General features: G+C 44.3%; 1 protein-coding gene across 3 annotated transcripts in view; it reads left to right on the top strand.

Moving 5' to 3' along the window:
• Window positions 1-20,443, top strand: part of LOC139373289 (amyloid-beta A4 protein-like) — a 39,568-nt gene extending 19,125 nt beyond the window's left edge. The window contains exons 2-16 of one of the 3 annotated variants that reach the window (XM_071113639.1): window positions 53-220; window positions 2,818-2,947; window positions 3,230-3,342; window positions 4,960-5,144; window positions 5,684-5,973; window positions 6,360-6,527; window positions 9,773-9,906; window positions 10,170-10,244; window positions 10,495-10,653; window positions 10,957-11,085; window positions 11,500-11,599; window positions 14,662-14,892; window positions 16,733-16,878; window positions 17,536-17,682; window positions 18,366-20,443. In XM_071113639.1, coding sequence (XP_070969740.1) covers window positions 53-220; window positions 2,818-2,947; window positions 3,230-3,342; window positions 4,960-5,144; window positions 5,684-5,973; window positions 6,360-6,527; window positions 9,773-9,906; window positions 10,170-10,244; window positions 10,495-10,653; window positions 10,957-11,085; window positions 11,500-11,599; window positions 14,662-14,892; window positions 16,733-16,878; window positions 17,536-17,682; window positions 18,366-18,467 — 2,277 coding nt within the window. In that variant the 3' untranslated portion in view covers window positions 18,468-20,443. The remainder of the gene's footprint in view (window positions 1-52; window positions 221-2,817; window positions 2,948-3,229; window positions 3,343-4,959; window positions 5,145-5,683; window positions 5,974-6,359; window positions 6,528-9,772; window positions 9,907-10,169; window positions 10,245-10,494; window positions 10,654-10,956; window positions 11,086-11,499; window positions 11,600-14,661; window positions 14,893-16,732; window positions 16,879-17,535; window positions 17,683-18,365) is intronic. The other 2 variants (XM_071113640.1, XM_071113641.1) reach the window with 2 other exon arrangements.
• Window positions 20,444-22,946: the final 2,503 nt, after the last annotated feature.

The raw sequence follows: 22,946 nt of genomic DNA, 5'->3' as shown, positions 1-22,946 counted from the left end.
AATGAGAGTAAATTAACATATCTCTTTTTGTCCCTCCCTCCCTCCTCTCAAGGTGCCGACAGATGGTGGGATGGGCCTGCTGGCGGAGCCCCAGGTGGCCATGTTCTGTGGGAAGCTCAACATGCACGTGGATGTCCAGAGTGGCAAGTGGGAGTCAGACCCTTCCGGCACCAAGAGCTGTATCGGCACCAAGGAGGGCATCCTGCAGTACTGTCAGGAGGTATTGGGGTTGGATACAATATGATTCGATACAATAACTTAATATACACTTCCAGTCAAAAGTAGAACACTTCAGAACACTTATTCATTTAAGGGTTTTTCTTTATTTTTACTATTTTCTACATTGTAGAATAATAGTGAAGATTTATAATTTTTTTAAAAATTAAATACACATAAAATCATGTAGTAACCAAAAAAATTGAAATATATTTTATATTCTTCTAATAGCCATCCTTTGCCTTGATGACAGCTTTGCACACTCTTGGCATTCTCTCAACCAGCTTCACCTGGAATGCTGTTTCAACAGGAGTTCCCACATATGCTGAGCACTTGTTGGCTGCTTTTCCTTCATTCTGCAGTCCGACTCATCCCAAACCATCTCAATTTGGTTGAGGTCGGGTGATTGTGAGGCCAGGTCATCTGATGCAGCACTCCATCACTCTCCTTCTTGGTAAAATAGCCCTTACACCGCCTGGAGGTGTGTTGGGTCATTGTCCTATTGATAAACAAGTGATAGTCCCACTAAGCCAAATCCAGATGGAATGGCGTATCGCTGCAGAATGCTGTGGTAGCCATGCTGGTTAAGTGTGCATTGAATTCTAAATAAATCAGACAGTATCACCATCAAAGCACCGCCACACCATCACACCTCCTACCCCATGCTTTACAGTGGGAACTACACATGCAGAGATCATCCGTTCACCTTCACCGCGTCTCACAGAGACACAGTGGTTGGGACCAAAAATCTCAAATTTGGACTCCACACCAAAGAACACATTTCCACTGGTCTAATGTCCATTGCTCAGGTTTCTTGGCCCAAGCAAGTCTCTTCTTATTGGTGTCCTTTAGTAGTGGTTTCTTTGCAGAAATTCGACCATGAAGAACTGATTCACACAGTCTCCTCTGAACAGTTGATGTTGAGAAGTCAGTTACTTGAACTCTGTGTAGCATTTATTTGGGCTGCAATTTGTTAGGCTGGTAACTCGAATGAACTTATCCTCTGCAACAGCGGTAACTCTGGGTCTTCATCCCTGTGGCAGGCCTCATGAGAGCCAGTTTCATCATATGTGGTTTTTGCTACTGCGCTTGAAGAAACTTTCAAAGTTCTTGAAATTTTCCGGAATAACTGACCTTCATGTCTTAAAGTAATGATGGACTGTCGTTTGTCTTTGCATATTTGAGCTGTTCTTGCCAGAATATGGACTTGGTCTTTTACCAAATAAGGCTATCTTCTGTATACCACCCCTAACTTGTCACAACACAACTGATTGTCTCAAACGCATTAAGAAGGAAAGAAATTCCAGAAATTCACTTTTAAGAAGGCACACCTGTTAATTGAAATGCATTCCAGGTGACTACCTCATGAAGCTGGTTGAGAGAATGCCAAGAGTATGCAAAGCTGTCATCAAGGGAAAGAGTAGCGATTTGAAGAATCTCAAATATAAAATATATTTTGATTTGTTTAATACTTTTTTGGTTACTACATGATTCCGTATGTGTTATTTCATAGTTTTGATGTCTTCACTATTATTGTACAATGTAAAAATTGTACAAGAAAAAAAAGAAAAACCCTTGAATTGAGTAGGTGTTCTAAAACTTTTTTAAAATAATAATAATCAAATTTATGCCATTTCGCAGATGCTTTTATCCAAAGGTGACTTAGTTAAGCGTGCATACATTTTAGCAGATACCCATAGACTTCCAGTCATTGCGCTACACGGTAGTTAGTATTAGCTTGCGAAACTACCTATAACTTCCTTCATACTGGACACAGAGACATAATGTTACCCACAAGTTCATGTGAAGTAGATAATGTGGCCTCGTTGTCAAAATCCCAAAGTATCCCTTTAAGAGTGTTGGGCCAGTAACGAAAAGGTTGCTGGTTCAAATCCCTGAGCCGACTCTGTGAAAAATCTGTTGACGTGCCCTTGAGCAAAGCACTTAACCCTAATTGCTCCAGGGTCACCGTCAGTAAATGGCACTCTCCGAGGGTATCTCGGGGGGGAGTGGGATATGCAAAAAACTAATTTCTAATTCACTCATGTGTATAATACACACTTGCACGCGTATGAAATAGGACAATTGTAAGCACCCACCTAATTAGTAGTAGCAGTATTCTGCCATTGCAAGTGCCATGCTCTATCAACTAAGCTACAGAGGTCCAACTGTAATGTCCATAGAAATTAATTTTGTTAGGTCACATAATAAATGCATATTTACCTCATTTAGCAGACGTTTTCATATTTGTTCGTACTAGTTTTCCATGGGAATCGAACCAACAACCCTGGCGTTGCAAGTGCCATGCTCTTACCAACTGAGCCACACGCGACCTACACACAATATCAATACACTATATAATAGAGAGGGGGGAGAGAGGCATTGGTACTAAGTAAGAAAGAGGGCTGTGACCGGATGGTAGGGACAGATGAGAGGATAGTAGACGAATAGTGATTGGGAGAGAGCGAAAGAGTGCTCACCGGCCTGTGAACGGCTGGTGGGACAGATGAGGGAGAGATCAATCATAGATAGAAAATGGGATGGGGGGGGGGGGGGGTGAAAGGAGATAATGATACAGACTCCGTGTTTCTTCTCTCCCAGGTATACCCTGAGCTGCAGATCACCAACGTGGTGGAGGCCAACCAGCCAGTCAGCGTCCAGAACTGGTGCAAGAAGGGCCGCAAGCAGTGCCGCAGTCATCTGCACATCGTGGTGCCCTACCGATGCCTAGGTATAAATGCACTGTGTATGCGTGTGGGGGGTAGGGAGGCCTGTGTGGGTGGGGTTGTGTGTGTGTATGTATGGGGAAAATATGTGTTGTGTATGTGAGGGGGGGAGAGAGATAGATTTATGGGAGCGAAAACGAGATTGAGGGATAAATTGAGATTTATGTGTGCCGTTTTGTACTATTTGAGTTCCACCCCTTAGTAAAAAGTGGTTATTTTGTTGTTGGCAGTTTTTATTTTATTTGTTCTTATGTCTGATTATTTGGCTCTGTCTGTGTATGTTGCAGTGGGAGAGTTTGTCAGTGATGCCCTGCTGGTTCCTGATAAGTGCAAGTTCCTGCACCAGGAGCGCATGGACATGTGTGAGAGCCACCTGCACTGGCACACTGTGGCCAAAGAGGTGAGATCACGTGTACACATATACGTGCTACACATTTTACAGAAAGCCACTCCATCTTCAGTAGGGGCAGCACCCCTACTGAAGTGTTGACCCTCTGTGTCTGTCTTGATTGTTTGTATGTCTGTTTGTCTTATAGGGTAAAATAATTTAAAAAAAATATTCTTATCTTTATCTGTCTTAGTTGGATACAGAGTACTTACTAGTTCATTAGGCCATATAATATCCCCATATACACCACCCTGAAGTGCATAAAATAAAAAACATCTACGAAATGAGTGTATACACTATATATACTATATATACACAATATATACAAAAGTTTGTGGACCCTTTAAATTAGTGGATTTGGCTATTTCTGCCACACCTGTTGCTGACAGGTGTATAAAATCAAGTATATAGCCATGCAATCTCCCTAGACAAACATTGGCCTTAATGAAGAGCTCAGTGACTTTCAATGCGACACTGTCTTAGGATGCCACCTTTCCAACAAGTCCGTTTGTAAGGTTTCTGCCCTGCTAGAGCTGCCCCGGTCAACTTTAAGTGTTATTATTGTGAAGTGGAAACGTCTAGGAGCAACAACGGCTCAGTCACAAAGTATTAGGCACGCGAGTGCTGAAGTGCGTAGCGCGTCAAAATCATCTGTCCTTGGTTGCAACACTTAACTACCGAGTTCCAAACTGCCTCTAGAAGCAAGGTCACCACAACAACTGTTTGTCGGGAGCTTCATGAATTGGGTTTCTATGGCCAAGCAGCCGCACACAAGCCTAAGATCACCATACGCAATGCCAAGTGTTAGCTGGTGTGGTGGAAAGCTCGCTGCCATTGGACTCTGGAGCAGTGGAAACGCGTTCTCCAGAGTAGTGATTCAAGCTTCACCATCTGGCAGCCCAACGGACAAATCTGGGTTTGGCGGATGCCTGGAGAAGGCTACATGCCCCAACTGTAAAGTTTGGTGGAAGAGGAATAATGGTCTGGGGCTGTTTTTCATGGCTCGGCCTAGGCCCCTTAGTTCCAGTGAAGGGAAATCGTAGCGCTACAACGTTCTAGACAATTCTGTGCTTCCAACTTTGTAGCAACAGTCTGGGGAAGGCCCTTTCCTGTTTCATTGACAATGGCCCGTGCATAAAGCGAGGGCCATACAGAAATGGTTTGTCGAGATCTCTGTGGAAGAACTTGACTGGCCTGCACAGAGCCCTGTCCTCAACCCCATCGAACACCTTTGGGATGAATTGGAATGTTGACTGCAAGCCAGGCCTAATCGCCCTACGTCAGTGCAAGTCCCCACTGCAATGTTCTGACATCTAGTGTAAAGCCTTCCCATAAGAGTGGATGCTGTTTATAACAGCAAAGGGGGGACCAACTCCATATTGATGCCCATGATTTTGGAATGAGATGTTTGTCAAGCAGGTGTCCAGATACTTTTGTTCTTGTAGTGTATAATTAACAAAACCTGGAGCCATATGGATAAATGATCTCAGTGCCGATTTAGGATCAGTTTTGCCTTTTACACAACCATGAATAGAATGGCATGGACGGGGGGAACTGATCCTAGATCAGCACTCCTACTCTTGATACACACAGCCCTTGATTTAACTTCCCCATCCCTCTCTCATCCAGTCCTGTGGAGACCGAACTTTAAATCTCCACGACTACGGGATGCTGTTGCCGTGCGGCATCGACCGTTTCAGGGGGGTGGAGTTTGTGTGCTGTCCGTCAGACAGGGAGACGGACAGCACTGAGCAGGACGAGGATGACTCGGATGTGTGGTGGGGAGGAGCCGAGACTGACTACACTGACAACAGGTACACACACACACAAACACACACACAGGAGCTCATACAGCACTCACTTACATTCATACTTATACTGTCCTCGTCCCCAGGCTATTGCGCACAGTGCATATCAGCCATATCAACGATTCAAAGTTGGCCTTAGTGAGAGACCATAGAATGCTATAGGAGTGACCTACTGAGTAAAGTATTTGTTATTTAACTTTAGCTAATCACACGACTGCGAGGCGCAACATAAGGGCAACATAAATTGAAGTGCGCAAGGGCTAGGGGGAAGGTGCTGTGGAAGATGATTGGTTGGTACATTAAGCAAATGCCTATGCGCCAGGAGTTTCTACCGGTCTTTTTGTGTTGGCTAACAGCGGCCAAGTTTGACACGCTGGTCCACCAGACTTTTTGCCCATTTGGGCGGAAGTGTCTGGGAACGAGATTCTACTTATACTAGCACTCACACACATACAGTACACTTACACACATCCTCACCCCCCCCCCTATTTTTCTCCCTCTCCACCTACCTCCAACCTTTCTCCTTCCCTCCATCCATCTCTCAGTATGGCAAGGGGGGCAGCAGAGCCAGCTGAATCCAAGCAGCGACAAGAAGAGGAGGAAGAGGAGGAGGAGACGGCCCCAGCCATGGTAGAGGAAGATGATGAGGAGGGGCAGGAGGTGCTGGACAACGACCAGGATGGAGACGGAGACAAGGACGAGGAGGAGGAGGAGGATGATGATGATGATGATGATGACGTCATTGACGAGCGCGAAGATAGCGAGCCCACCACCAACATCGCCATGACTACCACGACAACTACTACCACTGAGTCTGTGGAGGAAGTGGTCAGAGGTGAGAGGAACTGGGAGGGCCAGGGGCCGTGTGTGTGTACATCATTTACTCTGCTTGTCTATTTAAAGGTTGATGAGTGAGTGTATGCAGGGGTGGAATTGGGGGGGCAGACAATCTAGAAACTTACCACTGTAAATCAGTAAGAATTCAGCTAAATCCCCATTCCCCCATAAGTTCACACACCATCGGTATGCTCATGCCTGTACGATTATAAGTATACTTTCCAAATGGCACATCATTCCCTATATAGTCCACTACTTTTTGACCAGGGCCCATAGTACACTACTTTTGACCAGAGGCCTATGTAGGGAATAGGCCGTGTGCCATTTGGGACTCGCACTGTGTGTGTGTGTGTGTGCTGACGGCTCCTCGTCCCCCCCCACCAGAGGTGTGTTGGGCGAATGCGGAGACGGGCCCATGCCGTGCCATGCTTGCACGCTGGTACTTTGACCATGAGGAGGGCCGCTGTGCCCAGTTCATCTATGGCGGCTGCGGTGGCAACCGCAATAACTTTGAGTCGGAGGAGTACTGCCTGTCTGTATGCAGCAACGTCAGTAAGTCAGTCACAGACAGCATCCTGTCAACCTGTCTGTCTGCGTGTCCACATCTGAAAGCTAGCCTCTGCCGTTAGCCCTCTGGCTAGCTAGCTGCTAACCACGCTAATACTACTTCACGTTACATGCTAACCTCTGGTCTCACGAACCACCACTTGTACTGCCTGTCTACTGCTGCACTGTTAGTAAGTCCGTCACACAGACTACTTGTCTGTCTGCATGTAAGTGTCCGTACCGGCTAGTTACCTCTGACTAGCTAGCTGTTAACCACGCTAGTTCTCGCTAACCTGTGGTCTCACTTAACTACATCTTGTTGTACTGCCGGTCTGTCTGCAGCATCATCAGTAAGTCAGTCACACAGACAGCAGAGCTTCTTGCCTAATTGTCTGTCTGTGTGTAGCACTTAGTGTCCACATCTGCTAGCTAGTTTCTGGTTAGCCATCTAGCTAGCATCTGGCCCTAGCCGTCTGGCTACCTTGGTGCTAACTACAATAACCATGTCTGCTAGTCGCTAACCATGCTCGCTAACCACTCTGGTCTCACTAACCACCAAGCATTGTGTGGCTTGGGCGAAATACCGTATACCGGGGTATTTTGGCTTGGGCGATATACCGTATTCCCGGGGTATTTTGAAATACAGACGGTATGATTTTCAATACCGTTAAAAATAATATATGTATATACTATACCCCTGTCTCGTGGGGTTGCGTGCTACGCCACGGCTTATAACCAATAAATGTTATCCGGTTTGCTAACTAAGGGGCTAGATGTAAAGAAAAAAAACAAAGAAAAAATAGAACCCCTTGTGTGCACATTCAGTAATACTGTATACCCCGGTATGGTACAGAAACGGTATGACTGTGAAAATCTAGATACCGCCCAACCCTAGTTTACTGTACACATGGATGAATACATTCACACACACACTTATCATTTAACCTGTTTGTGTGTTTTAGAAGACATTAACACAAGTGATTTCACCTGTTTTTCCACTGATTCCGTATGAGTGAACACTGTGTGTGTGGGTTTCTCTCTCCCGCTCATTTGAGTGTTGTGGGAGGCAGTGACCTGACAGTCAAGTGTTTGTGAACGAGAACATATGATCCAACCAGCGATGGTTCACTCCTCTTCGCCTCCTCTCCCTACTTTCTATCTGTCTATACAGTCTATCTCTCACTAATCCTATTTTTCACTCCATCTCACCTCTGAAATTCTGTGTGTGTGTGCGCGTGTGAGATTTCCACTTGGTTGACAAGATGTGAAAGACAGTTCTGTAGTATGGGAACGAGACTACAGCTTGTGTTTCCACCAACTAGCAACCCTCTACCCTCACATACTCCCTCTGTGTCCACTGCGCCTCGCACCCTCACCTTTCACATGGTCGTTGAGCGGTCACTGCATGATCAACAAGCGTTCACAGCAGGGTCAAAGCCAAGGGATCACACTGCGGTCAGAACTAAAGACAGGACTCCCCTGTTTAGGCTTAGCTTGTACGACTGTATCCTTTAATTACATCATGGCCACATAGACCGAACACAGGGCAGAGTCCAATTTAGACTTCCAAGTTAGAATTGTATTAATGGTTCTGCTTTGTTCGGATCGCAAACTGCTCTTGGTTGTTTTGGGACTATTGAGTGTCTGTGAAATGAAGTCATGTGCTAATCTCTGGGAGACAAACTAAAACCAAATAACAAGCTTATCATATATATATATATATCACACACACACACAGGTTCCGAAGTATCAAATCAACACTTCCTTATTCATTTATGTATTCATGTAAGAAATAATGCATTTATGCAGTTTCATGTTTAAACAAGGATTGATGATGATGATGATGATGATAGGTATGTCACGTAATGTGACATACATACATACATACATACTCGTTACACTCAGAATGATATTACATAAATGAGAGCGATTTTATTTTTAATGTCAAACAGATAGATACAGGTCATGCAAGGTATCCCAGCCTTAAGGCATAACAGCTTTTTAGTAGGTTCTTCTGTAGTAGAATAAATGGGGGAATTGCTAAAGTAACTATATTCTAGAGAATATTTTAATCAAACATCCAAATGACTTGGAATGTCTATGGCAGTCACATTAATGGAAGAGACTAGGTGTTAGATGAATTTAGTTCTTATTTGTTCATTAACCAATTAAATTAAAATACTCAGTCTGTCCCCAGTGTTTGTAAGGTTCTGGGGGAAGTGAAACAGACGGAGACCAGTCAAAAATAGTCAGTGACGTTTATTCTCGAGAGCTCTGCCCATCATTTCATTTACATTGGTTTATATACCTCTCATTTCGTCAATGTCCCTCCTCCTCTCAGACAATGACAACACTGCTTTTCAATTCCATTCCAACACATACATATTGCTTATCATATGCTACCACATGTTACACAATCTACTGCAAGCCCAACGGTTTCTCCCCTCCCTGGTTGGGGACCAGACATCTTTCCTGTTGTTAGTTTCACTGTGGTCACAAGTTGTCTGACTGGTTGTCTGTTAACACTTCCTCTTTGCCTATGTACAAACATTCTTCATCAGACAGGGTAGAATTCTGTTAGTTACAATCCTGCGTTAAATGTATACATCATTTAGTCATTATTCATAAAAATCCCATAACACTAGGTTTAAAAGAATTCTGTCAACTACCCTGAAAGGTTTTGCAGAAATCGCGCTTGTAAGATTCCCGGAATCAGGAGGGAATAAGCAGGACATCTGGAGTCCTCCAACCAGGACACGGACACCCAAACCACACTTCAAACGCACACCTCTGCTTTTTCACTCTATATTGTGTACTCTCGTTCACTCGCTTGATGAATCACTAACCAACCTGTTGTTGCTAACACTAGTATTATTAACCATCTAGCTTTAGGGTCTGCTATTATGGAGCTGCTACATAGTGTTGGTAGTTTGGAACTTCTGTTTTTACTTTGTTTATTGGTATTATATTACTGCCTCCGGTTCCTTATTGCAATCAAGTCAAATCAAATAATCTGAAGGCACTTATCGTAAGTCACTCTGGAAAAGGTTTGGATTTTGAAGAGGAAAGCAATGAAAGAAGAAACATAGAAAAATGAATGGGGGGGAGGTGAAGGAATGATTAGGATATCTGAAGACCATATTATAGGAGTAATTTTCTAAATTTCTCTCCATCTCTCTCCTCAATTACACCCTTACCCCTCTCCTCCACGTCCATCTACCCTGCTCCCCCTCCCCTCCTCCTCCACCCAGTGCCCACCGCCGCCCCCAGCTCTCCCGATGCCGTGGACCGTTATCTGGAGACGCCCGGGGATGACAATGAACACGCCCACTTCGCCAAGGCCAAGGAGAGCCTGGAGGCCAAACACCGTGAGAGGATGTCCCAGGTAAGATAGAGGGAGTGAGAAGGGTAGGGGCAGAGAAGAGAAGGGGGGGGGCAAAGGTGGAAGGTGGAGGGTGGAAGAGTGTGTGTGTGGGGGGGTTGAGTGGAAGGGGGGAGGTTGGGGAGGGTCGAGAGTGAGGAAGGGAGAGGGAAGGATGGAAGCGAAGACACTTGAGGTGAAAATACATGGAAGGGAAAGAAAGATGAGGGTAGGGAGAGGAAGGGGTGAGACAGCAGTAACCCGTCTTTCTTCTTGCATGTGTGTAGGTGATGAGGGAGTGGGAGGAGGCAGAGCGGGAGGCCAAGAGTCTACCTCGTGCTGATAAGAAGGCTGTCATCCAGGTCAGAGACACACAGAGGATACTCAAACATATTAAGAAATGCTAAATCAGTGACTGTCAATGTCCGTAGGTGTTGTGTGTCTGAATATTTGATAATAGCGTGGTGGTGTTAGGGATTCTTACTGTCTATCATTTTTATTTGTGTGTATCATATACGATGTGTGTCTTATCATGAACCTATCATCTATGTTAAATAGGTTTGTATCGTGTATAATAATGTGTGTGTGTGTGTGTGTGTGTCTATCACACAGCGTTTCCAGGAGAAGGTGGAGGCCCTGGAGCAGGAGGCAGCCAGTGAGCGGCAGCAGCTGGTTGAGACTCACATGGCCCGGGTTGAGGCCCTGCTCAATGACCATCGCCGCCTGGCCCTGGAGAGCTACCTGACCTCCCTGCAGGCCGAACCACCCAGGGTAGGTAGAGGGTACATAGTAACAGAGTATAAACACACAGATAAAGAGTACAGACACACACACATTGTTGCCGGGTCCTGCTGCCGGGTCCTGTAGAGCCACCTAACCGCCCTGCAGTCCCAGCCACCCAGGAGACACACACACACACACACACACACACACACTATACAGACACATACAGTAGATATAGATCCTCCTACCATTGTCTTACTCCGCCCACACACAGACCGACGTTCTGACTCATATCTCTCTTTCGCTCTCACTTTTTCCCTTCTCTCCTCCCCCCCCCCCCCTTCTCTCTAGCCTCGTCATGTGTTCAGCCTATTGAAGAAGTATGTCCGTGCAGAGCAGAAGGACAGACAGCACACCCTTAAACACTTTGAGCACGTCCGCATGGTTGACCCCAAGAAGGCCGCACAGATCCGACCCCAGGTAATAAGCCCGCTAAGGCCCTTTTTTTCCTCTTTTTTTAACACGTGTCTTATATGGTGCCCGTAATTTTGTTGTCATTCTCGTGAAGGCCGAAACAATTTGATTTGAACTTGAATTAGATGAATAAAGATTTTTATTGAAGCTCTTATTACTTTTTGCATGCACCTCGTCTCACGTTGGTTGAGCGCCTTCAACTCCTCTCCAGTGCAGAAACAACTAAATATTTGCCATTTGTACCAAATAAAATAATAAACCTAGAAACAACAGTTCTCATCCACTCCCAATGCCAAATGTGCTCACACGCATAAACACCTATACACCACTGAATGGTATTTTGGTAACCTCCTGACATGTACAGTGTATGGCTCACAGAAGATATTATTTTTATTAAATAGCATTCAAATGTACTTGTAGGTTCTGACCCACCTGCGTGTGATTGAGGAGAGGATGAACCAGTCCCTGGGTCTGCTCTACAAGGTGCCCGGAGTGGCTGACGATATCCAGGACCAAGTTGGTGAGTGTTATTTTCAGTCTCATCTCTCCTTCATTAACCAGGTAAAGGTTGACCAGGTCTGTGTGCAAGCATTAACTGATATGAACCAGTAACCTGCCCTCATCCACACTGTCACCAACCACTATCAATAGTTTATATCCACAAAACCCTCATCCATTTTTACTGTGGTTCGTGATACAGATAATCATATAACATCATGACATCTCTCAATTCTCACCTACACCTCCATCAAATCAATAACTATAATTTCTCCTTCCCACTCCCTCCCTCCCTCCCTCTCTGTGTTTGTCTGGGTCTTGAGTTGTGTGCGTCACTGAACCATCTGTGTCTGAGTCAGTCTCAGACTCTGTCTAGTTTCCCCTCCTCTCAGGCTGCTCCCCTGCCCTCTGCTCGCACACACACACCGCCTCCCAGCAACACAGACATTGGTTTCCTTTTCTCCTTTCATTAAAATAAATGAGAACAGAGCGTGACATTGTGTTTCAAGTGAAGTGCCTGAGGAAGACTTAAAGTGGTACCATATTCCCTATATAGTGCACTGCTTTTGACCAGGGCCCATAAGGTACCTACAGAGCATTCTGAAAGTATTCTGAGCCCTTGACATTTTCCACATTCTGTTAGGTTACAGCCCCCCATCAATCTACACACAATACCCCATAATGACAAAGCAAAAACAGGTTTTATACATATGTATAAAATAAAAAAATTATATCACAATTTCATAAGTAATCAGACCCTTTACTCAGTACTTTGTTGAAGCCTCTTTGGCAGCGATTACAGCCTTACAGTCTTCCTTGGTATGACGCTACAAGCTTTGCACACCTGGATTTTGGGAGTTTCTTCCAATCTTCTTTGCAGATCCTCTCAAGCTCTGTCAGGTTGGGAGTGTCACTGCACAGCTATCTTTCAGGTCTCTCCAGAGATGTTTGATCGGGTTCAAGTCCGTGCTCTGGCTGGCCCACTCAAGGACATTCAGAGACTTGTCTCAAAGCCACTGCTACGTTGTCTTCAAATCAAATGTTATTTGTCACATGCACCGAATACAGCAGGTGTAGACCTTACAGTGCAATGTTTACTTACAAGCCCTTAACCAACAATGCAATTTAAAAAATAAACGTAAGTAAAAAATATTAATAAGACAAATAGAAAAATAATTAATAATTAAGGAGCAACAATAAAATAGCGAGATGTTATATACAGGGGGTACCGGTACAGAGTCAATGTGCAGGGGCACCGGTTAGTCAATGTAATTAAGGTAATATGTACATGTAGGTAGAGGTAAAGTGACTATGCATGGATAGTAAAACAGAGATTACCAGCAGCGTAATAATGGGGATGGGGGGGGGGACAATGCAAATAGTCCGGGTAAACATTTGATTAGCTGTTCAGGAGTCTTATGGCTTGGGGGTAGAAGCTTTTTGTAGCTGGACTTGGTGCTCCTGTACCGTTTGCCGTGCGGTAGCAGAGAGAACAGTCTATGACAGAGAAGCTACGTCTGGTAAGACGAGGGGTGTGGGGTGTGTGTCTTTTGTCAATAACAGCTGGTGCACGATGTCCAATATTAAAGAAGTCTAGAGGTATTGCTTGCCTAAGGTAGAGTACCTTATGATAAGCTGTAGACCACACTATCTACCAAGAGTTATCATCTATTATTCGTAGCCGTCTATTTACCACCAAAGACCTATGCTGGCACTAAGCGCGTACTCAACCAACTCTATAAGGCCATAAGCAAACAAGAAAATGCTCACCCAAAAGCGTCGCTCCTAGTGGCCAGGGACTTTAATGCAGGCAAACTTTAATCAGTTTTACCACATTTTTTACCAGCATGTCACAACCAGAGGAAAACAACTCTAGAACACCTTTACTCCACACACACAGATGCATATAAAGCTCTTCCCTGCACTCCATTTGGCAAAACCAACCATAATTCTATCCTTCTGATTCCTGCTTACAAGCAAAAACTAAAGCAGGAGTACCAGTGACTTGCTCAATACGGAAGTGGTCAGATGGAGCGGACTGTTTTGCTAGCACAGACTAGAATATGTTCCCGGGATTCATCCAATGGCAGTGAGGAGTATACCACCTCAGTCATCGGCTTCATCAATAAGTGCATCGATGACGTCATCCCCACAATGACTGTACGTACATATCTAAACCAGAAGCCATGGATTACAGGCAACATCTGAATCGAGCTAAAGGCTAAAGCTGCTGCTTTCAAGGGGTGGGACACTAATCTGGACGCATATAAGAAATCACTCTATGCCCTCAGACGAACCATCAAACAAGCAAAGTGTCAATACAGGATTAAGATTGAATCCTTCTACACCGGCTCTGACGCTCATCGAATGTGGCAGGGCTTGAAAACTATTACGGACTACAAAGGGAAACCCAGACGTGAGCTGCCCAGTGACACAAGCCTAACAGACAAGCTAAATGCCTTTTTTATGCTCACTTCGAGGCAAGCAACACTGAAGCATTTTTGAGCGCACCAGCTGTTCTGGATGACTCTGTGATAACGCTCTCGGTAGCCGATGTGAATAAAACCTTTAAACAGGTCAACATTCACAAAGCCGCGGAGCCAGATGGATTACCAGGACGTGTACTCAAAGCATGCGCGGACCAACTTGCAAGTGTCTTCACTGACATTTTCAACCTCTCCCCGACTGAGTCTGTAATTCCTAAATGTTTCAAGCAGACCACCATAGTCCCTGAGGCTATAACGTAACAAATCATGGAAAATTGTCAAGGGGTCTGAATACTTTCCGTATGCACTTTATATAGGAAATGGTGATCCTATTTTATTGTTGTCTTTGTATGTACTAATAAATTATTGTAATTGTTCAGTTACACAGTCATTTACCACTCTACTGCAACAGTGTTTTCTCTTTTTCCTCTCTACCCTGGTTTTCCTTGTTTCTTACACCTTCCATCCTCCCCTTTCTATTCTTCTCTCTCTGCTGCTGTCTTTCACCCTCTTCCCCTTTTTCTATTTTCTTCTTTCTCCCACCTTATTCTCTTTTCCTCCCTCTCCTCTTCCCCTCCCTCTCTCCTTCCCTCTCCAGAGTTGTTGCAGAAGGAGCAGGCAGATATGGCCCAGCAGCTGTCTAACCTGCAGAGTGACGTGCGGGTGAGCTACGGAAATGACGCCCTGATGCCCGACAGTCTTCCAGACAGCACCAGGACTACCCTGGACCTGCTGCCCCAGGAAGAAGACCTGGACCTGGACATGGGCCTGGACGGACTGGGCTTCATCCACCCTGAGAGTTTCAACCAGGTCAACACAGATAACCAGGGTAGGTGTGCCTAAAGCTATGATCAATACACCCAGAATCAGGGCAGGTATAGTACAGACTACCAGGGTATACGCCCAGAATCAGGGTAGGAACCGACAGAACCAGGGTAGGTGTATTATACATAGAATCATGTTATATATATATATATATATATATATATACACTGCTCAAAAAAATAAAGGGAACGCTTAAACAACACAATGTAACTCCAAGTCAATCACACTTCTGTGAAATCAAACTGTCCACTTAGGAAGCAACATTTCACATGCTGTTGTGCAAATGGAATAGACAACAGGTGGAAACTATAGGCAATTAGCAAGACACCCCCAATAAAGGAGTGGTTCTGCAGGTGGTGACCAGACCACTTCTCAGTTCCTATGCTTCCCGGCTGATGTTTTGGTCACTTTTGAATGCTGACGGTGCTTTCACTCTAGTGGTAGCATGAGACGGAGTCTACAACCCACACAAGTGGCTCAGGTAGTGCAAGCTCATCCACGATGGCACATCAATGCGAGCTGTGGTAAGAAGGTTTGCTGTGTCTGTCAGCGTAGTGTCCAGAGCATGGAGGCGCTACCAGGAGATAGGCCAGTACATCAGGAGATGTGGAGGAGGCCGTAGGAGGGCAACAACCCAGCAGCAGGACCGCTACCTCCGCCTTTGTGCAAGGAGGAGCAGGAGGAGCGCTGCCAGAGCCCTGCAAAATGACCTCCAGCAGGCCACAAATGTGCATGTGTTTGCTCAAACGGTCAGAAACAGACTCCATAAGGGTGATATGAGGGCCCAACGTCCACAGGTGGGGGTTATGCTTACAGCCCAACACCGTGCAGGATGTTTGGCATTTGCCAGAGAACACCAAGATTGGCAAATTAGCCACTGGTGCCCTGTGCTCTTCACAGATGAAAGCAGGTTCACACTGAGCACATGTGACAGACGTGACGTCTGGAGACGCCGTGGAGAACGTTCTGCTGCCTGCAACATCCTCCAGCATGATCGGTTTGGCGGTGGGTCAGTCATGGTGTGGGGTGGCATTTCTTTGGGGGGCCGCACAGCCCTCCATGTGCTCGCCAGAGGTAGCCTGATTGCCATTAGATACCGAGATGAGATCCCCAGACCCCTTGTGAGACCATATGCTGGTGCAGTTGGCCCTGGGTTTCTCCTAATGCAAGACAATGCTAGACCTCATGTAGCTGGAGTGTGTCAGCAGTTCCTGCAAGAGGAAGGCATTGATGCTATGGACTAGCCCGCCCGTTCCCCAGACCTGAATCCAATTGAGCACATCTGGGACATCATGTCTCGCTACATCCACCAACGCCACGTTGCACCACAGACTGTCCAGGAGTTGGCGGATGCTTTTGTCCAGGTCTGGGAGGAGATCCCTCAGGAGACCATTCACCACCTCATCAGGAGAATGCCCAGGCGTTGTAGGGAGGTCATACAGGTACGTGGAGGCCACACACACTACTGAGCCTCATTTTGACTTGTTTTAAGGACATTACATCAAAGTTGGATCAGCCTGTAGTGTGGTTTTCCACTTTATTTTTGAGTGTGACTCCAAATCCAGACCTCCATGGGTTGATAAATTTGATTTCCATTGATAATTTTTGTGTGATTTTGTTGTCAGCACATTCAACTATGTAAAGAAAAAAGTATTTAATAAGAATATGTCATTCATTCAGATCTAGGATGTGTTATTTTAGTGTTCCCTTTATTTTTTTGAGCAGTGTATGTGTGTGTGTGTATGTACAGGATCCATAACTGATTGTAGACATCTGTCAGGGTCAAAGTGAAACTATATTAAGAAAATACTCATCCTACCTTTTCACTTTCGCTCTCTCCGTAGTTGAACCTGTGGATGCCCGCCCTTTTCCTGATAGAGGCTTTCCAACACGACCAGTGTCTGGTCTGAAGCCAGAGGAGATCCCTGAGCTCAGGATGGAGGCAGAGGAGAGGCACAGCACCGGATTCGAGGTGCACCACCAGAAACTGGTATCTATACACACACACACATACCACCAAAGCCGGTACACACACACCACTCCATTTTGTATATTTGCACTCTTTTCATAAATGGCCACAGATACAAGCATCATGGAGTTATCCCAGACATATCCATGCCCATATGGGTATATCCATATGTCTATCCATATGAATTGGCTGACCATTGGCATGGTAACCAAGGCCTGCCGAGACGACCAGGGTTGGTAACTGGCGTCTTCGATGCCAGGATGTTAGTTTCACACCAGTGCTAATTTATAATTGTCCTCAGATGAACACTGTCTGAAATTGAAAACGCGACACACTCACACTTCCAAAAACGAGTTTTGTGCCCAATTAAATCTCTTATACATTTATAATTGTCCTCATTAAATAAGGAACAAAAATTATGTAACAATCATCTTGTATAGCATAACTTTAAGTTTACCTCTAAAATCCCTCAATAATGTAACTCTGAACCTTAATCATGTCTTTTGTATTCCATCCAAACCCCAAATTATTCCTACTCCAACTTCATTTCACCTTAATGCCTTGAACTCCTGACACCAGATCTGTCTCCATAAATCCTGTCAGTATTTGTGATTGCTTGTGCAGTGTGATTTACAGTCTCTCTCTTTTTCTCTCTCTCTGTTTCTCTCCTCTCTCTAGGTGTTCTTCGCCGAGGATGTCGGCTCTAACAAGGGCGCCATCATCGGGCTGATGGTGGGAGGCGTCGTCATAGCGACCGTCATCGTCATCACCCTGGTGATGCTGAGGAAGAAGCAGTACACGTCCATCCACCACGGAGTCGTCGAGGTGAGGGGTAGAGGAGATGTGTGTGTGTGTGTGTGTGTGGACTTGTATTACTAATCCTAGTGGGTACCGGAAATCTCCTAAATGTCCCCACAAGGATAGTGAAACAAGGGAAATTCTCCCACGAGAAAAAAAAAGGCCAGGGTTAGGAGGTCGGTTAGGTTTGAGATTAGGACAAAAGGATTTTTAAATGGAAATCAATTTTTGGTCTCCACAAGGATAGTAAAATATATGCTATGCATGCATGCGTGTACTGTTTTTGACTTTGGCTCAGTGTTTCCTGTCTCTATTTCTGTTGTTAATGAGTTTGTTTGAGACTTGAATCCAAAGTCTGTGTAGAAGGTAAACAGTGCACATGTACCGTGTCAGCATGGGTACGAATCCATCCTACTGCATCAGTAAATATGTAAGGACTGGGAACCGCTCCCACTCGTTTAACAACAACAACAAAAAAACGGCAATAGTGTATGACACGTGTCAAACTCATTCCACGGAGGGACGACTGTCTGCGGGTTTTCGGTCATTAATTAGTAAGGAACTCCCCTCACCTGGTTGTCTAAGTCCTTAATTGAACTGAAAAAACAAACCCCCTTAGACACTTTGCCCTCCGTGGAATGACGTTGACACCCCTGGTGTACGAGGGAATACCATATTTTATGTGTAACACATCTCTCTCTGTTCTGCAGGTGGATGCAGCAGTCACCCCTGAGGAGCGCCACCTGTCTAAGATGCAGCAGAACGGCTATGAGAACCCCACCTACAAGTTTTTTGAGCAGATGCAGAACTGAGGAATGACAAACCCCCTCACCCCTTTGACCGCTACCCAACCCCTCTAACCCTCCATTCCCCTACGCCCTTAACACTATCCCCACTCCAAACCAACCCTATCCTACCCTCAAGCAGTGCGGGTTGGAACCAGGCACCACTATCACTCCTGATGTAGATGGAGACGGTCCCCTTCAACATTGGTCCAGAGTCAGTTTTTAGTTTGACTTGGAGTGTGTTGAGGAATGGACTTGAGTAGGTGAGATCTGACTCCAGACCAGTTATTTAAGGGGGCATTCTCTGGCTGTAGTGCCAGCCACACTGTCCCCAACCCTACACTACTACATTATCTCTATACACTGGGGAATAGGTGAGGTCTATGTGTCAATGAAGCCTATCCTTCCTCCCTCCCGCTTTCCTTCTCTGTGCTTCATACGACAGCTGTGCTGTGTTAGGTCACACAAGGCTAAAATGATAATAATGATGATGATGTACTCTGAATGAGCTCTTTATTTTAGTTATTCTATCGTTTCCGGTTTTGTTTTTCAAAAAATGAATGAAAATTATAAAGAAAAAAAATCCTATGTAAAGAGAAAAATCGTCTTTTTTTTAAATGGTGTGTAATGTAATAAAGTAGCTGTTCCTATTTAGTGCATGATGACAAAAATTACGACGGGGTTATTATTGAAAAAAAAAAAAAAAGATCTTTCTGCGTCTCCAGAGAGATTCTCACATAGAGATTATCATTCTAGCAGGATTGTACATTTAGTATCTTTCTCGTGATCACGTGACTTAAATGACGTTGGATAAAAAAAATATATATGAATCTCGGTGAATGGGCTCTCTCTGCTTGGATATCTTGTTAAATACACTGTAAGAGAGATCTGTGATTTTTGGATTTGGAAGTTTCTTCCTTTTTTTATTTCAACCATGCTATGTTCCTAAAACTGCGGGGGGCTGGCTAGATCCGTATTTGTATATTATTATTATTATTATTATTAGATTTATGATTATCTTTAGTTTATTGCGTTGGCATCCTATTGCGTTTTGCAGCCCTATTTCATTTTGTGTTTATTTTTTTGATTCCGTGTTGTCGTGTGTTTAAAAAAAATAAAAAGATGTGGCAGGAAGGCCGGTTCCAGCCGAGGGAAGGGGAGAATGGAGGGAGGGAGGGGGGGTGGAGGATTCTGTGTGTGTTCTCCAGTCTAGTTAGTGTTCTTGTTCCGGTTCTATGTTTTCCGCAGAAATAAACAACGTTCTTCTCTGTACATTGTTTGTGATATACAAGAACAATCCAATACCATTTTGGGCTTACTTACTCCTCCCAATCTGTTCCTTTCTTCCTTCGGCTCGTCTTTCTCTCTTTCTCTCTCTACTGAGACTATAAACAGAGCAGGATCAGTGCCTTGGGGGGTGTGCATGTGAAAGAGTTGAGAGACGGATGGATTGAGGAAGAGGTAGAGGGAATTACTAGCTGTTCCAGATGGATAGTCAGACAGGCAGTCTGTAAAATGAATTTCCAACCACCCTCCTCCCGTCTTTCCCATACTTCAGGCATGCTACCCGCCTCTCTCAAGCACTTGTCTAGAACCAGCCATACGACGACCTCTACCATGGCCTACAAGGCAACTTTTAGGGGGTAGCAGGGCCATCAGTAATTGGATGGACTACAGTTTCAGTGAGGAGTAGTGCCAAAATATCGGCCGAGAATAGGGTGCCATTTTGCGACACGGTACTAGAGGTAATACAGTGTTGTGGTGTGTAGAGCTGTGTGCATCACACACTGCTGCAGGTGGGTCAGTCCTTTGCTTAGGTTTTCAGAGGATGCGTTACCTCACCATAGCCAGAATAATGCCGTATGGAATTAGAGAGAGCAGGGTTTCTTTCTTTTTATTTCTCTGTGGCTTTATTTCCACTGTGTGTAATTGTGCAAGCCATTTGATTTGACTGGAAAAATGCTTTCTACACTGTATTCCATAAATAAAGTTTTGAATCTACATACAGCTCTCCCTGAGTCATGGCTCCTAAGTCTTGGGGGCTGGGGATATTTTCACTGCCGTCAAAGCTCATTAGAATTGTAGTGTGTGTTCTTATGAATTATGCACTACCTCCTTTTAAGCACAGGACCAAATGATTCCCTGATCTAGATTTTGTTTTCTACTGATACACAAGGTACCAAATGAGAAAAAATAAGTGTTGTTAAGTGAAATAAGTGGTTCCACAAAGACCACACCTTAATTTCCCATGTGTGTGGATTCACATTCACACACACTAAACATTCAACTCATTCTGGTCACTGCAGTCCAAATGTCGGCAGGCACTGTTTACACACACGGTTAGGGTACAGTATTGTTCCCTGGGGTACAAAATATCAATATACGCAATGTACCTTCAGAGGTACACATGTGAAGGTACATTTCTGCTTCCCAGGGTGGACGTGTGGATTTAGTGGGGGTGTAGCTTTCAGTCATTTGTTTTTCACCAACCTTAAACTGGTACAACACATCCATTCAAGTGGTGTATTGTTATATTAACGTTTGAGCATGGCTGGTGCCAGTTCTGAAGTCTTTATAAAGGCTGACATAAGAGCATGTGACAACAAATAACTAATGTAATTTTGTAGCGACCTTAACGCAACACTGAGCGACCTTGTCAAGAGGTACAGACCTCTTGGTTGTAATGGTTAGGGTATTAGCTTGACAATTGCAGTGCCCAGGTTTGAGTCCTGCACTGGGCTTCTCCCTGAATTTGCTCCGTTGGTGTCAAAATTGGTATAGCAAAGAGGCGTGTACACGTGAGGGACTTGATATAGAGAAGAGGTACATTTTTGCCACTTAAAAATGGCTTTATCACTTGTGGTACCCTAAAAAGGCAAAAGTGTACATTTTCTAAAAGTACAATTTTATACCTATGGTACACTATTGGCTCCTTTAAGGTATATAAGCACCCTATGTACTGCAAAATACCATAATTACGGACAGTCCTGAATGAATCGTGTATAATGATGAGTGAGAAAGTTACAGATAAACAAATATTATACCCAGTGGTGACCAATCATTCAGGGCAGGTGGGGAAGAGCCCCAACTGTTTAGCTAAAGTTAAAAAAAAATGTTGTGCCTGTTTTGCATGTATTAATGCCAAAATAATGTGTCACATATCAGTTTGCAAAAAAATTTATAATTTAGTTAATAGTTTCGTTTTTTGTATTCTTGAGTAAGGCAGCTCCAAAATGCAGGTGTTTCAGCCTAGCTCAGTGCTTTCTGTGGTGGTGGGGCAGCCAGTGGAAAATACGGAGCATAGGGGTTGGTAATGTTTTCTAGTTGTGCTGTGATTGTCTCAGTGTTCTGTCACTCATGGGGACTCTACAGTACATCACAGCAAAATCTACAGAGAGAGCTCAAAAATCATGCCAAGGTCATTGGCCACAGATAAGATTGTTCCAATGGCATTGCTGTCAATCCAGTACGACTTCTGCCATGTTCAAACAACTAGAAACGTCAGAACTGGGTGATCTCAGACTTCAGTCAGTTCAATTCAACTGGGAACTCTGAAAAAAACAAGCTCCAACTTGGTCAAACAACTCGGAATTCCAAGTGGGGAACTCAGGCCTCTTTCTAGAGCTCCGACCTGAAGATCACTGATGTCATGATTCGACCTTGTCATTCCCAGTTGTCTTGAAAGCACCATAAATTCAGAGAATGCCAGACATTGATGACAAAGTTTGCACAGCACAACAAAAATTTATGGTATGCTGCTGCATAAATTATGTAATATGCCAGGGAGATATGTATACTGTAGCTAAGAAAGTGATACTAAGTGTATGTTGTGTAGTAAGCTGTTAGTAGCCATTGTGCCTCACCCTAATAATTTGGTCCCTTTCCCCCTCATAACTTAGCCTACTGTTCTGCATGTTAGCATGTTTTAGAGAAATGTAATCATTGAATATTGTAAGAGCTTTCATTGTCTGCTTCTATGCCCCCTTTATTTATCTTACGGTTCTGACTTGATGTACAGGGCGAATACTGTAAGAACGGCCCATGTTCTCAATTCTGTCGCTGTACATTTCAAAAGTGCTGAATAAATAGTTACAGTTGAAGTCGAAAGTTTACATACATTTTGTTGGAGTCATTAAAACTCGTTTTTCAACCACTCCACAAATGTCTTGTTAACAAACTATAGTTTTGGCAAGTCAGTTAGGACATCTACTTTGTGCATGACACAAGTCATTTTTCCAACAATTGTTTACAGGCAGATTATTTCACTTATAATTCACTGTATCACAATTCCAGTGGGTCAGAAGTTTACATACACTAAGTTGACTGTGCCTTTAAACAGCTTGGAAAATTCCAGAAAATTGTCATGGCTTTAGAAGCTTGGCTAATTGACATCACATGAGTAAATTGGAGGTGTATCTGTGGATGTATTTCCTACCTTCAAATTCAGTGCCTCTTTGCTTGACATCATGTGAAAATCAAAAGAAATTAGCCAAGACCTATATATAT

Source organism: Oncorhynchus clarkii, chromosome 18 (genome assembly GCF_045791955.1).
Source record: "Oncorhynchus clarkii lewisi isolate Uvic-CL-2024 chromosome 18, UVic_Ocla_1.0, whole genome shotgun sequence".
Lineage (NCBI taxonomy): Eukaryota > Metazoa > Chordata > Actinopteri > Salmoniformes > Salmonidae > Oncorhynchus > Oncorhynchus clarkii.
Note: the sequence above shows the minus strand (reverse complement) of the source record. Positions and strands in the feature narration are given on the sequence as shown.